The following is a 15,780-nucleotide window of genomic DNA, read 5'->3' on the forward strand; positions in this document are numbered from 1 at the left end:
AACATGGGGCTCAATCCCAGGATCCTAAGATCATGACCTGAGCTGAAGGCAGGTGCTTAACCAGCTGAGCCACCTAGGTGCCCCAGCTGTCTTCTCATTTTGTTGATAGTATCTTTCACACAGCAAAAGTTTTTAATTGTAATGAAGTCTAGTTTATCAATGATTTCTTCCATGGTTTATTTTTTTGGTGTTTTACCTAAAAAGTTATTGCTAAAACCAAAGGTCATATAAATTTTTTCCTATATTATGTTCTGGGAGTTTTATAGTTTTGTGCTTTTAATATTTAAGTGTATGATCCACTTTGAGCTAATTTTTATGAAGAGTATAAGGTCTATCTATACCTAGATTCATTTTCTTCTATATGAATATCTGGTTATTTCAGCATCATTTGTTGAAAAGACTATCTTTTTTTCCACTGCATTGCCTTTGCTTCTTTGTCAAAGTTGACTGTGTTTGGGTATACTATTTCTGGTCTCTATTCCATTTGATTGATCTGTATGTCCCTTCTTTCACCAATACTACACTGTCTTGATTATTCTAGCTTTATATTAAGTCTTTAAGTCAGATAATGACTTTGTTCTTTGACTTTATTCTTCTTCTTCAGTATTATATTGGCTCTTCTGGATCTTTTGCCTCTCTGTCTAAACTTTATTTATTTATTTATTTTTAAGATTTTATTTATTTATTTGACAGAGAGAGACACAGAAAGAGAGGGAACACAAGCAGGAGGAGTGGGAGAGGGAGAAACAGGCCTCCTGCTGAGAAGGGAGCCCGACGCAGGGCTCAATCCCAGGACCCTGGGATCATGACCTGAGCTGAAGGCAGATGCTTAACAACTGAGCCACCCAGGCGCCCCTCTGTCTAAACTTTAAAATCAGTTTGTCATTATCTACAAAATAACTTGGCTGGGATGTTGATTGGGATTGCATTGAACTATAAAGTTTGGAAGAACTGATACTTGACAGTATTGAGTCTTCGTATCCGCAAACATGGAATATCTCTCTCTCTTTATGTGGTTCTTCTTTGATTACTTTCATTAAAGTTTTATAGTTTTCCTCATGTAGATCTTGTACATATTTTGTTAAATTTAACCTAAGTATTTAATTGGGGGAGGTTCTAATGTAAATGGTAATGTATTTTTGATTTCAAACAACACTTGTTCATTTGTTGGTATATAAGAAGGCAGTTGACTTTTGTGTATGAACCTTGTATCCTGGAACCTTGCTATAATTGATTACTTTCAGGTGTCTTTTTGTTGATCCTTTCAGATTTTCTGCATAGACAATCATGTCATTTGTGAACAGTTATATTTCTTTCTTCCCAATCTGTACACTTTTTATTTCCTTTTTTGTCTAATTGCATTAGTTAGGACTTCCAGTAAAATTTTATAGAGTTGTGGTGATAGGGGACATCCTTTCCTTGAGAAAGCTTCTAGCTTTTTATCATTAAGTATGACATTAGCTGTAGGATTTTAGTAAATGTTCTCTATCAAGTTAAGGAACTTCCACTCTATTCTTAGTTTGCTGGGAGTTTTTATCATGAATGGGTGTTGGATTTTCTCAAATGCTTTTTCTGCATGTGTTGATATGCATGTGATTTTTTTCTTATCTGTCTTCTTGATGTGTTTAACTTACTTTCAGATGTTGAACCAGCTTTGTATACCTGGAATAAATCCTACTTGGTTGTAGTTTATAATTCTTTTCATACATTGTTGGATTCCACTTGTAAATCTTTTGTTGAGGGTTTATGCATCTATGTTCATGAGAGAAATTGATCTGTAGTTTTCTTATGATTTTTTTTTTCCCCTTCTTGCTGTTAGGGTAATGCTGACTTCATAGAATGAATCAGGAAGTATTTCCTTGGCTTCTGTCTTCTGGAAGAGATTGTAGAGAATTGTATAATTTTTTCATTAAATATTTATTAAATTCACTAGTGAACTCATTTGGGCTTGATGCTTTCTATTTTGGAAGGTTATTAATTATTGATTCAATTTATTTAATAGAGACCTATTCAGATGGTCTATTTCTTCTTGTACGAGTTTTATCAGATTGTGTCTTTTAAGGAATTGATCTATTTCATCTAGTCTGTCAAATTTGTAGGCATAGAGTTGTTCAGAGTATTTCTTTATTATCTTTTTAATGTCCATGGGATCTGTAGTAATGTCTCCTCTTTCATTTCTGATATTAGTAATTTGTATCATTTCTTTTTCTTTTTTTCTTAGTTAACTGGTTAGAGGCTTGTTGATTATAATGATCTTTTCAAAGAACCAGCTATGTTTTCTTGATTTTCTCTATTGATTTTTTGTTTTCAATTTCATTGATTTCTCCTCTAGTTTTTATTATTTCTTTTCATCTGCTTACTTTGGATTTAATTTTTCTCTTCTTTTTCTAACTTCCTAAGATAGAGGCTTAGATTATTGATTTTAGATCTTTCTTCTTTTCTAATATATGCATTCAATGCTATAAATTTTCCTTTAAGCACTGCTTTTGCTGAATTCCAAAAATGTTAATTAAGTTGTATTTTCATTTTCATTTAGTTAAAATATTTTTCAAATTTTTTTTGAGATTTTTGTCTTTGACCCATGTATTATTTAGCAGTGTGTTGTTTAACCTCCAAGTATTTTGGGATTTTTTCAGCTATTTTTCTGTTACTAGTTCAGTTCTGTTGTGGTCTAAGAGCATACATTGTATGTTTTCTATTCTTTAAGATACATTAATGTACATTATCTATCTTGATGAATAAGGTATCTTTTTCATTGTATTGAATTGGAGACTTAGATTAATGAAGGAATTTTAAAATAATTCTGTTTTTCATCAGTGAGAGATACTTAGTACTTTACCTTCAACTCATTTCATGATTTGTTCTAAAGGGGGGGAAGTTTTTCATTTATGGTGATTTGTTTCTACATATGCCAATCTATGTCTCAGAATGAGTAGCATCTGTGGAAAATCTAAGCTGTCCTCATAAAATGTATATGTACATTAGAGAAAGTGTTCTACATTATAAATATGTACTTAAAATATATATTGGCTTAGGTAACATTACATTAGCTGGATTTTTTTTTTTTTACAATGGGGGGTATTTAACATTTCACAAAAATCTATAAATAATAAATTTTCATTATACTTTTAAAATGTGACAATTTTTTTCTATCCCATTTAGTTTTGTCAGCCTGGCGGGTGGCAGCTGTCCAGAGAGAGGAAGCAGCCAACATTTTTTGTGGTGGTCCTGACAGATATTGACTCAGATCGACATTACTGCTCGTGCCTAACCTTCTATGAGGCAGAAATCAATCTTCAGGTACAACAACTTTTCTAGCCAAAAGAACAACATTTAGGAATCTTTTTTTCATGTCATATTTGTTTTTGTTAGAACTGTAAGTTTAAGTTCTTTGGACTACTTTAGAAAGACTGAGGTACTATACTGTTGGAGAAGAGAGGAAGAAGGTAAACTTGGTTTTCTTTTAAAATATGGATCACTATCTGAATATTCACAAGAATAGCCTATTCATGAATTGGTTTATTAGGAAGATTTGTATCCTCTCACGGAGAAACTGTGATTTCCCTGTCAGTCCTTTCCCTGAGAGGTCTTTTACAGAATATAGAGCATATAATCAGAATGTTTATAAATCATCTATCACAGTGCTTAATATTATTTTTTAAGTACCCAACTAAATGTCAAGTCATTATTATTAGTGGTGGGAGTATCAATATAACAGGACTGAAATTCATAAGCTAGAACCATAGAAATGAAAAATACTAGGTTTCTCGGAATATTTGTTGGGGTTCTTAGTTTCAGACAACTGAATCTACTTTCTCTAATTTATGCATAAAAGGATTTATGACAGTGTATTGGGCAGCTTATGTAATTTCATGGGTTAGGGGTGAGTAGGGAACCAATTTTGGGTACTATGAATTGCCTAGCTCGGGTCTGTTTTAGTAGAAACCATACTTTTTCTACCTTTGACCACTTGGCACTTAGGATGTTGGGTACTAGATATTATAACCTTTACATGTTGCCCTAAAAATCTGACCTCTCATGTGCAGCCTGTCTTACACGGTTGACTTCTGCTTTAAATTTCATGTGGATTGTTTCCTTCTGGAAGTCAGATTGCATGCAGATCCCTCCTCTCCCACCCCCACCCCCCCAAAAGGAATCAGAAAAACTTTTTTGTTGTTGTTATGCATTTGTTTGTTTTGCTTTTAAAGCTCTATAGTACAAGAAGGAAACTATAAAAGAGTTTGGAGGATGTTGAGTAAGCCAATCTGCATTATCTGCAGTACTTTCTGCTATATGCAGATGAATGAGTATCACTGCCAGGGTAAAGGATTGGCTTACTTTCTAAAATGGCCTCACAAAGAAGCATTTGTTGTTTGGGTTACTTTAATTAAAACTCCAATATCTGAATTTTTCTAGATGCAGAAGTCTGAATTTGCAGTACAAGAGGATATGTCACTTTTCATGACACAGACCTATATTATCCACATTCATTAGAACGATGTATTAAAACCAGCATGCTAGTTTATTAACATGTGCACATGTCTGGCACTTCAGAATTTGCAGTTACTGCCCAAGGAACGCACCCTTTTAATCCCCTGGCTCTGGTAGCCAGAAAGGTTTAAGCTGTCAGCTCCTACAGGGCTTCAGCAAAGAAAGAAAGTTCTTTTTTTTTTTTAAGATTTTATTTATTTATTTGACAGAGAGAGACACAGCGAGAGAGGGAACACAAGCAAGGGGAGTGGGAGAGGGAGAAGCAGGCTTTCCGCTGAGCAGAGAGCCTGATGCAGGGCTCGATCCCAGGACCCCAGGATCATGACCTGAGCCGAAGGCAGATGCTTAATGACTGAGCCACCCAGTTGCCCCAAGAAAGAAAGTTCTTAACTGGCCATCCCCACCCAGGACTCAGTGCAGAAGGAGCAGACAGAAATACCCATCTCCAAGTCTTTTGCTGAAAGATGTATATTTGCATACATTAAAAGCTGCTTCTTGAGGGTCTGGCTTTTAGTCAGTCTGAATCTAGTTGCTGAGATCCTTCTCTTTAGCACACTGACAGGTCCTGATACACGTTCAACTACAGGAAGCACCAAGAATAAGGTAGTCTGCTTGACAATCACAGAGGTTTGAGAGATAGCCGAGAACTGTAAGATTGAATGATTCATCCTCCTACAAGAGGCCACTTCTTCAAGATTAGGAGGGGTGGCTGTTTTATTGAATGCATAGAAACTAACAAAGAAAGTAAAGTAAAATGAAGAAATAGGAATATGTTCCAAATGAAAGAACAAAATAAAACCTCAGAAAAAGGAGAAATGGAGATAAGAAATTTACCTGATAAAAGGTTCAAAATAATGATCATAAAGATGGTCACTTAGCACAGGAGAAGAATGAATGAACAAGGTCAGAATTTTAACAAAGAAAATATAAGAAAGTACCAAATAAAAGTCACAGAGCTGAAGCATAGAATAACTGCACTGAAAAATACCAAAAGGGATTTAACAACAGACTAGGTGAAGGAGAAGAAATGATCAGTGAACTTGAGGACAGGGCAGTGGAAATCACCCAATCAAAAGAGCAAAAAGAAAAAAGAGTGAAAAACAGTGAAGATAGTTTTAAGGACTTATATGACAACATCAAGTAGACCAATATTCACAATTTAGGTATTCCAGAAGGAGAAGAAAGGGACAGAAAACTTATTTGAAGAAGCACTGGCTGAAACCTTTCCGAACCTGGGGAAGGAAACAGACATCAAGGTCCACAAAGCACATGGAGTTCCAATAAAGATGAACCCAAAGAGACCAACACCAAGACACATTATAATTGAAGTTTCAAGAGTTAAGGACAAGGAGAGAATCTTAAAAGTAGAAGAGAAGAACAACTTGTTCATTCAAGGGATCCCCCATGCCTATGTGCAGATTTCTCAGCAGAAACTTTGTGGGTCAGTAAGGAGTGGCAAGATACATTCAGGCAAGAATATTCTACCTGGCCAAGTTGTCCTTCAGAATTGAAGGAGACATAAAGTTTTCCAGACAAGCAAATTTAAAGAAGTTCATCACCACTAGACTGGCCTTATAAGGAATGTTAAAGGGAGTTCTTTAAGCTGAAATGAAAGGGTACTAATTAGTAACAGGGAAACATATTAAAGTATAAATCTTACTTGTAAAAAATATCTGATGTAAAGATGGTGAGTTAATCACTTATAAAGCCTAGTATGAGGAGATTAAAAGACAAAAGTAGTGGGCCACCTTGGTGGCCTTGGTTGAGTGACTCTTGATTTTGGTTCAGGTCATGAACTCAGGGTCATGAGATCAAGCCCCACATCAGGCTCCATGCTCAGCATGGCGTCTGCTTGTACCTCTCCCTCTACTCCTCCTCTTTCTCTCCTCTTTATTTTATAAATAAATAAAATCTTTTAAAAAAAAGACAAAAGTAGTAAAAATAACTATAACTACAAAAACTTGTTAATGGATACGTAAGATAAAAAAAAGATGTAAATTATGACTACCTAACATAAATTAGGTGAGGGGGAATTAAAAATGTAGAGCTTAGAATATGTTCTAATGTAAGTTGTTATAAACTTGAAATAGACTATTATAAATTGTTTTATGCATGGTATAAACCCAGCATCAGAGCACCTAAGTAAATATAATATTTGCTTATGTTCTTTATAGCTCTCCCTATTTTTCTTTAGGTTTTATTTATTTATTTATTTATATTTTATACCAAAATTTATTTATTTATTATTTATTTATAAACCATGGTATAAACCTATATAACCTCATGGTAACCACAAGCAAAAACCTGTAGTAGATACAGAAAAGATGAAGAGAATGGAATCCAAGCATGCCACTAAAGAAAAACATCAAGTCACAAAGGAAGAGAGCAAGAGAGGAAGGAAGGAACAACGGAATTACAGAATATCCAGAAAACAAGGAACAAAATGGCATTAGAAGTAGAACTGATTGGGGCTCCTGGGTGGCTCAGTTGGATAAGAAGTACAAACTGATCAATAATTACTTTAAAGCAGACAGATTAAGTTCTCTAATCCAAAAATTTAGAATGGCTGAATGGATTAAAAAGAATGACCCAACTAAATGCTACCTACCAGAGACTCACTTTAGCTTTAAAGATAGACACAGACTGAAAGTGAAGGGATAGAAGAAAATATGCCATGCAAATGGAAACCGAAAGAAAGCTATAGTAGCTATGCTTGTCAGACAAAATAGACTTTATTTTTTCTAAGATTTACGTATTTATTAGAGAGCCGCATGCAAATGAGGGGGGGGCAGAGAAAGAGAATCTCAAGCAGACTCCCCACTGAATGCAGAACCCGATGTGGGCTCGATCTCACTCACAACCCTGAGATCATGACCTGAGCCAAAACCAAGAGTGGGACGCTTAACCAAGTGAGCCACCTAGGAGCCCCCAAAATAGACTTTAACCTAAAAACTGTAATAATTGACAAAGAAGGTCATTATATAATGATAAAGTAGTCAACTCATCAAGAGGATATAACAACTGTAAATATTTATGTACCCAGCATCAGAGCACCTAAGTAAATATAATATTTGCTTATGTTCTTTATAGCTCTCCCTATTTTTCTTTAGATTTTATTTTTTATTTATTTGACAGAGAGACAGCGAGAGAGGGAACACAAGCAGAGGGAGTAGGAGAGGGAGAAGCAGGCTTCCCGCCTAACAGGGAGCCTGATGCGGGGCTCAATCCCAGGACTCTGAGATCATGACCTGAGCTGAAGGCAGACGCTTCACAACTGAGCCACCTAGGCGCCCCGCTCTCCCCTTTTTTCTTCTCCAGTACAGGATGCAGTTTAAAATCACATATGGCTTTTAATTATCATTTCTCTTTGTGTCTTTTTATCTGGAATAGTTGCTCACCCTTTGTCTTATGACATTGACATTTTTGAATAATGCAGGTCCCATGTCCCCTTTTAATAGAATATTCCTTATTGTGTGGTTTTTTTGATGTCTCATCTTTAGATTCAGATTATACATCAGCAGTTGGAATACTACCAATATTGGAAACACTAACTGTGTTTCTTTTTTTTTTTAGATTTTATTTATTTATTTGACAGAGAGATAGTGCAAGAAGGCAGAGCGGCAGGCAGAGGGAGAGGGAGAAGCAGGCTCCCTGGTGAGCCGGGAGCTGGAGGCAGGGCTCGATCTCAGGACCTGGAGATCACGCCCTGAGCCAAAGGCAGACACTCAACCATCTGAGCCACCCAGGCACCCCGCCTGTGCCAATTTTTATTATGATGGTTGTAAAATGATTATTTCCTACCTCCAAACATCCTCTACCTTTACCAGTCAGGAGTTGACATTTTACTATAAGCAAGAAAGAGCTTTCCTGTCTTGTCTATCTGAGCTATAGACTCATTTATTCCACTTTCTTTTTTCTTCAGTACCATTTAATTGATGGTTTTCATGCAGAAATTATCCTAGATTTGTACCCTTCAGGTTGGTTCCTGTATTCTTTTGATAAGGCCCTATCATTTTTTATTTATTTATGTATTTGTTTTTAAAGATTTTACTTATTTGACAGAGAGCAAGAGCGAGCACAAGCAGGGGGAGCAGGAGGCAGAGGGAGAGGGAGAAGCAGGCTCCTTGCTGAGCAGGGAGCCCGATGCGGGGCTCGATCCCAGGACCTGGGATCATGACCTGAGCCACAGGCAGATGCTTAACTGACTGAGCCACCCAGGCCACCTGGCCCCATCATTTTTTAAAGCATTTTTTAAACTTTGTGTCATAATCTGATCCAGGATCATCTGATTCCTTCCTTGCCCTCGGCCTTGAAATCAGCCATTTTTCCAAGGAGCCTTGGCTCATTTGAGTGGAGAATAATATTAGAAATGAAGATGTAGGTTCTTGTGTATTTGGAATCAGTGTTTAAAAACTTTTGTTTCTTTTTAAGCTCAGATATTTGCCCATTTTCCATTTTAAGTGGACCAAAAATTATAATATACTTAGTTTTTATAATCAACTTACAGAAGGGTAGATTCTGCTTCTTAAGAGTTTTTCCAAAATTCTGAAAATGAAAATAAGCTGTAAGAGTTCCGGCTCCTATAGAATTACACTTAGGTTGTTAGATACTCACCAGAATTGTATGTTAGCTTTTCTGTGCTTATAACAGAAAGTCAATGTTTGGAATTGGTCCCCCAAAATGGCACAAACAATGAGGTAGAATTTGAGAAAATAATATTAAAACTCGGATGATGTTCCTTTCTATGTCATCATTAATGTTTTTTCCAATTTTGGTGTGAAGTTAACTATGTTCTTTTTTAAAAATATGTTTTTCCTTTATTTCTGGATCATATCATCAGTTCAAAAATAGATCTTTTTAATTCTCATTTGGTGTGAATTACTTCATACCAAATATACTATGACACATTATTTGGAAGCCTGAAGAGGAGGAACTTAGGGACACACACCATCCAAAGTATAATTGTGCAACTTTAAAAATGCTGGCTCTTATCTTTCCAGGATACAGTAACACTGTCAGTAATCACAAGCAAAACCTTTGCATTAAACTTTTGAAAGCATGTTCCCAAAAATATTCAACTAGACAATAGGATTGTAAATTTTTTTTATGTAATCAGTATAACAAGATAAATGTAAGGTTGCTTTTTATGGCTTATCTACAAAATGATAAACCCGTGTAAATTTTTTATTTGGCTGTATCTTTTTAAAGTCTTTTTAATGTGTTTATAAATGTGTTTATGAACCAATAATAATGATGCAATTCACGGTAAAGACATTTGGTATGTCAGCAAATAAATTGTTAAAGCATGGGAGGGAGAAATGGTTGAAGGTATATTGGAGAAGTAAGATGAGGAATAAAGAAAGAGGTACATAGAAAGAATAGGACATGTTTCTTAATCTCAACTGGCTTAAAATCTGTGTGTGAGGCAAAACCAAAATTTAAGTATAAAGATACTCCTAAGTACCTTTGCTAAGTACTAGTTCAGTGATGGAGCTAATAATTAAAGACAGGGCAGCTGAAATTTTATTTTAAAGACTTTAAAGGACTCAGTCTTACTTAAAAAACAAGAACTAGGGGGCGCCTGGGTGGCTCAGTTGGTGGGGTGTCTTTCTTCGTTCTGCTCAGGTCATGATCTCCAGGTCCTGGGATGGAGCCCCAGATTAGGCCACCTGGCTGGCTCAGCGGGGAGCCTGCTTCTCCCTCTGCCTCTCCCCCTGCTTCTGTGCTCTCTCTGTCTCTTTCTCAAATGAATAAATAAAATCTTTAAATAAATAAATAAATAAATAAAAACAAGAGCTAATGAAAGCTTAGAGTAAAGGAAATAGAAAGAGCAGTCCAGGCAAAAAGCTTATGGATAGAAAAAAAAAGATTATCATGTTTATGATACATTGAAGGCTTATCATGTTCCAGGCACTGTGCTAAAAGTTTTACAGCACTTTTATTTCCATTTTATTTAATTCACAGGTAATTTATTTTAGTTTATTCTCTCAAGAACAACACTTGTGGGGCGCCTGGGTGGGCGGCTTAGTTGGTTAAGGGTCTGCCTTTGGCTCAAGTCATAATCCCAGGGTCCTGGGACTGAGTCCAGCATCAGGCTTCCTGCTCAGCGGGGAGTCGCTTCTCCCTCTCCCTCTGCCCCTCCCCCGAGCTCGCTCTCTCTCTCTGTCTCTCTCTCAAATAAATAAAATCTTAAAAAAACACCCCAAAAGACTAGCACTTGATAAGTTTTAACATTCCCGTTTTATGGGTGAGGCTAAAAGACTTACCCAGGACGTTCAGGTACTAAATCAAAATGCTTGAATCTGTCTCCAAAGACCAAATACCAATATGAAATACTAAAACATATATTATAAGACTGCAAAAATTATGTCAGTGTGTTATTGGTTCAAGAAAAATCATCAAGGGGGCGCCTGTGTGGCTCAGTTGGTTAAGCGACTGCCTTCGGCTCGGGTCATGATCCTGGAGTCCCAGGATCGAGTCCCACATCGGGCTCCCTGCTCAGCAGGGAGTCTGCTTCTCCCTCTGACCCTCTTCCCTCTCGTGCTTTCTATCTCATTCTCTCTCTCTCTCTCAAATAAATAAATAAAATCTTTAAAAAAAAAGAAAAAAAGAAAAATCATCAAGAATAAGACCATAATTGGTCTTATTATTTATTATCAATATCTGACAATGGAAACATTACAAATCAGTGGAATCTGTACATTTTAACAAGTGTTATTTAAATAGGTATTGAACTTTGTGAGAAAAAAATAAATTTAAATGCTCATGGTAAAACACAACAATTCCAAATGATTGAGTAATTTATCTGGAAAAATGAAGTAATAAAAATGGATTTCTAAACTGCTCTCTTGTTGAGAAAACTTGGAACAGTGTAGGAAATCACATAAAACATTTGATAGATTTATCTGAAGAATAACCTAGTCGTTTTTTCTTTGTTTCTCTTTTCCCTCCCCTGGTTATCAAACACTTAAATTGTGCTCATTATAGAAAATTTAGAATGTATTGGGGAAAAAAGTAAGAGAACAAAAGAAAAAATAATAGGTGTATTTTGTTTTAATAATAAGGGTTTTTTTTTTAAAACTAAATCTCTGTATAGATATAATTAATGTCTACACATTAATTAACCATGGGTATAATATACTTAAACCATCTCCTAATGGGCATTTAATTCCCCTCTTGCCAATATTATGAACAACTGGGTGATGAATATCTCTCTTTGAAATAATCTTGATTCCATCAAGGAGGGTTTTGGCAGTGATTATCTATCTCACTGAATTAGAAATTACAAATAGAGAAGAATGAGAACTGGGCTTGCAATTCTCACTGCAATCAACATTATACTTTTTTTTTAAGATTTTATTTTTTAAGTAATCTCTACACCCAACGTGGGGCTCGAACTCACAACCCCAAGATCAAGAGTCACACGCTCCACCTACTGAGACAACCAGGTGCCCCACAGTCAACATTATACTTGATGGTATCCTAGAGACTAATTCTCAGACCTCACTCAACGAAGAGAATCTAGTGAAAACTAGCATAAGTAACATAATTCAGACAGAGATAAAAATTGGTGGGACATATATCCTGAATTTATTCTAAAGTTTGTTTGATAATTTGCAACATGTACAAATATCCACATAGGATTCTCTTTATAGTAGGAATGGTGAAGATTATGCTTTTTGTGAAAGCGTCCTTTCTCCATCCTCTCCCCTTTTCAAACTGAGAATTGTTTAATGGACAGAATGCTGTATATTAACACTCCCCTTGACATCCATCACAGATGCATTCTGTAGAGAAAACATTTCATTGAATTAACTATCACTGATTAGTATTATATGCTTAAAATGATAGGAGACATTAAAACAACAGGAGAAACTGTTGAGAACAGGCTCCCAAAGTCCTTTAATATTAAATGCCTTTTCCTAAATTTTGACAGTTTTACACTAGGAAGGACTGCACAGCAAGAACTGTGTATTGTTATTACTACATGCAACTATACTTAATGGAAAAGAGTGTGGACATCTTTCCAGATTTATAGTTTGACTTTTCATATGTCTTCTCTTCTAAACAGTTTCTTTGAACTAATACCTATTTCTTTTAAAGGTTTTATATGAATACAAAACAATGGAAAGAGAACTAGCCCAAGAGTTAGAAGACTTATTAATCCTTATTCTACTTTTTTTAAAAAGATTTTATTTATTTATTTGACAGAGAGAGACACAGTGGGAACAGGAACACAAGCAGAGGGAGTAGAGAGGGAGAAGCAGGCTTCCTGCTGAGCCGGGAGCCTGACGCGGGGCTTGATCCCAGGACCCTGGGATCATGACCTGAGCCAAAGGCAGACGCTTAACAACTGAACCACCCAGGCGCCCCATCCTCATTCTACATTGAATGAGCTTGTATGATCATGGCAAGTGATTTCATGTCTCCAGGCATGAGATTCCTTGTTTGTAAAATGAAGTAGATACCTTCTGGTACTATATTGTTTTTATTATTCTATCATGTTAACTACATCTGATTTTATACTTTTTTAAAAAAAGATTTATTTATTCACCTTATAGAAAGACAGCACTTGAGCGCAAGTGGGGTGAGGGGCAGAGGGAAAGAATCTCAGGCTCACTGCCAAGCAGGGAGCCCAATGCTGGGCTCAGTCTCACGACTCTAAAATCTTGACCTGAGCTGAAATCAAGAGTTGGACACTTAACTGACTGAGCCACCCAAGCACCCCTATAGTTTTTTTTAAAAGTGTAATCTCTATACCCACTGCGGGGCTCAAACTCACTACCCTGAGATTAACAGTCAGATGTTCTTCTAACTGAGCCGGTCAGGCACCCCTAACTACATCTGATTTTAGAGATATATTTTAATTTTGCTCATAGTAGATATGAAGTTTTTACCACAATTATGATCCACAGAATATTATTCTTTGTCATCTGAATAAGACCTACTTTTTAGACCAATATGCCTAATATGATCAAATGGCCTATGTCTTTATGGAATGTTTCAGTATGCCATGTTACATGATCATTAAGGTTTCAACATGTATTTATTTATTTTTTAAGATTTTATTTATTTATTTGACAGAGAGAGACAGTGAGCAAGAGAGGGAACACAAGCAGGGGGAGTGGGAGAGGGAGAAGCAGGCTTCCCTTGGAGCAGGGAGCCCGATGTGGGGCTTGATCCCAGGACCCTAGGATCATGACCTGAGCCGAAGGCAGATGCTTAACTCCTGAGCCACCCAGGCACCCCTCAACATGTATTCTTTAAAAAAATAAATTGAAATCTTGGATCTTAGTGTCCCAGCATTATAAACTTCTAAATTAGGGATTTTAGGGAAGTCCCTTTTATTTACGTTAAGCTTAAATTATGAATTTGTAAACTTAAGTTCTATGATCTTATAACTCACCAAATAATATTAATATAATTTTTTCATCTAAAAACGAATTTAATGTTTTATCATTTCTAATCTTTTTTACCAATTTTAACACATAGTGGAAAAGAACTTTCAAAAGAGCCCATTGACTTCTGTGATTCACAAAATAATATTCTTGAATTTATGAGAACCTAATTTCGAGTTGGTTAACCTTGTTAGAAAGAAACAAACAAGAAGTTTGTCTGCAGTTTCCTCATACAAAAATTTGTACTCATTATCTCTTTTTCTTCAGAGATAAGGATTAGCTTAATAGTATTTCTCATAATGTTGACATTTGAAGTCAGCCCTAGATGCTCTTAATAATCTTATAAGATATACCAAAGAATTCTTGAGTACTATCTAACAATTGATTTGAATTAATTATGTCTTGGGGATAAAGGATGAGGAACATAGTGCCAGTGACCATATTCTTCAGCTTATGATGATTTATTTATTAACTCTGATTTATTCACTGCATATTAACTGGAAGGTAAAAGGTGTTTAAAAAAAGATACGCAGTAAGAATTCCTGAAATAAAAGATGCCAAAAATCAAAGCTTCAACAAATTATCATTATCATGTTTCTTATATTACAAGTTAATCTATTTTATCCACTAATAATGTCAACATAGGCATAAGTAGTGTTTAGTTCATATTTTTAAAAGGTATAGAAGGACTAAAATTAGGAAAATGAAATAGGCAGGATGGATATATACTAAAATTCAAGCTGGTCATGTACATAGCATACTGCCTTTTTCTAAGCTTGACCTCTTTGGATGCTTTGACTTGTCTCATTGTTGGATTTCTTCTTTTCCCTTTCCCTTCCCCTCCGACTGTTCTATTTGTCCTTTAAGTTCCAGCTCACTGCTGCGGGCCTCACTGATTTCCCTTCTCAGAGTTTCTCAAGCACTTTAAATATGAACTTCAAAATGTTACAGTATTGTTTTGCACTTATTGCTGTTATTTCACCTGTGTTGGTTTTAGCACTTAAGCTAGAATATAAATTTCCTGACACAAAGAACTGCACCTTATCCTTCTGTGACACCTGCTATGTGGCCAACCATTTAGTAAGTGTTTAATAAATAAACATACTGATACATTACTATTTACTTTTTAAAACTTTAAACTTTTTGTTATAAAGATAGTACATGAGTAAACATTTTAGCAAATTATTTTTCACTAGATGTGTGCATATTTTTATGTGGTATATGTCAACCATAATCCCATGACCCAAAGACAAGTGCTAAGAAAAATGCTTATTTTTTGGAGTATAACCTTACAGGCCTTTTCTCCTCCATATTAAAAATGTAAACATATTTAACACTATTTACTGTTTACTACTTTTTAAACTTGTTGAATTTAGTATATTCCTATGTCATATTTTTGGTTACCTTTAAAAATTGTTTTTATAGCCATTTTGTTGCTTTTTTTTTAATTGAGATATAATTGACTTTATAGCCATTATTTCTAAACAGAGCTTTAACTTCTTGTCCTGTTCTTATAATAATGGAAAAAACACTTACTGAAAGAGGAATGGAACTTGCATTTATTGAGCCTTTAAAATATGCAAGGCATATTGCCTCCTGATTACTACCCATTCCTTTCTTCCATCTCCAGCCCCAATCTCTGTCCTCTTTAGTTTTCTAAACTCAGTAAATGTCATTACAATCCATCCATGTGTTCAAACAAAAAATTTAGAGTTACCACTTATCCTCACTTTCTTTCATCCTGCACATTCTAGCCATCAGCAAATCCTATCAATTCTACTTCCAGATTGAATCCTTAATCATCTACTTTTCTTCTCTCTCTTGTTACTACTCTACTGTACGTCTTGTCTGAACTAACAGGCTTCTAACAATGCCTTCCTATGTCTAGTTT

At 35.5% G+C, this 15,780-nt stretch overlaps 1 protein-coding gene across 2 annotated transcripts in view; it reads left to right on the plus strand.

Annotated features, from left to right (window-relative positions):
* The window catches only part of SBF2 (SET binding factor 2), a 467,799-nt gene that overhangs the window by 201,960 nt on the left and 250,059 nt on the right, over window positions 1–15,780 (plus strand). For both annotated transcript variants that reach the window (XM_028116744.2, XM_028116745.2), the window contains exon 3: window positions 3,163–3,300. In XM_028116744.2, coding sequence (XP_027972545.1) covers window positions 3,163–3,300 — 138 coding nt within the window. The remainder of the gene's footprint in view (window positions 1–3,162; window positions 3,301–15,780) is intronic.

Source organism: Eumetopias jubatus, unplaced genomic scaffold (assembly GCF_037043125.1).
Source record: "Eumetopias jubatus isolate StellerSeaLion01/CBP00866 unplaced genomic scaffold, mEumJub1_p1.0 scaffold_13, whole genome shotgun sequence".
Classification (NCBI taxonomy): Eukaryota; Metazoa; Chordata; class Mammalia; order Carnivora; family Otariidae; genus Eumetopias; species Eumetopias jubatus.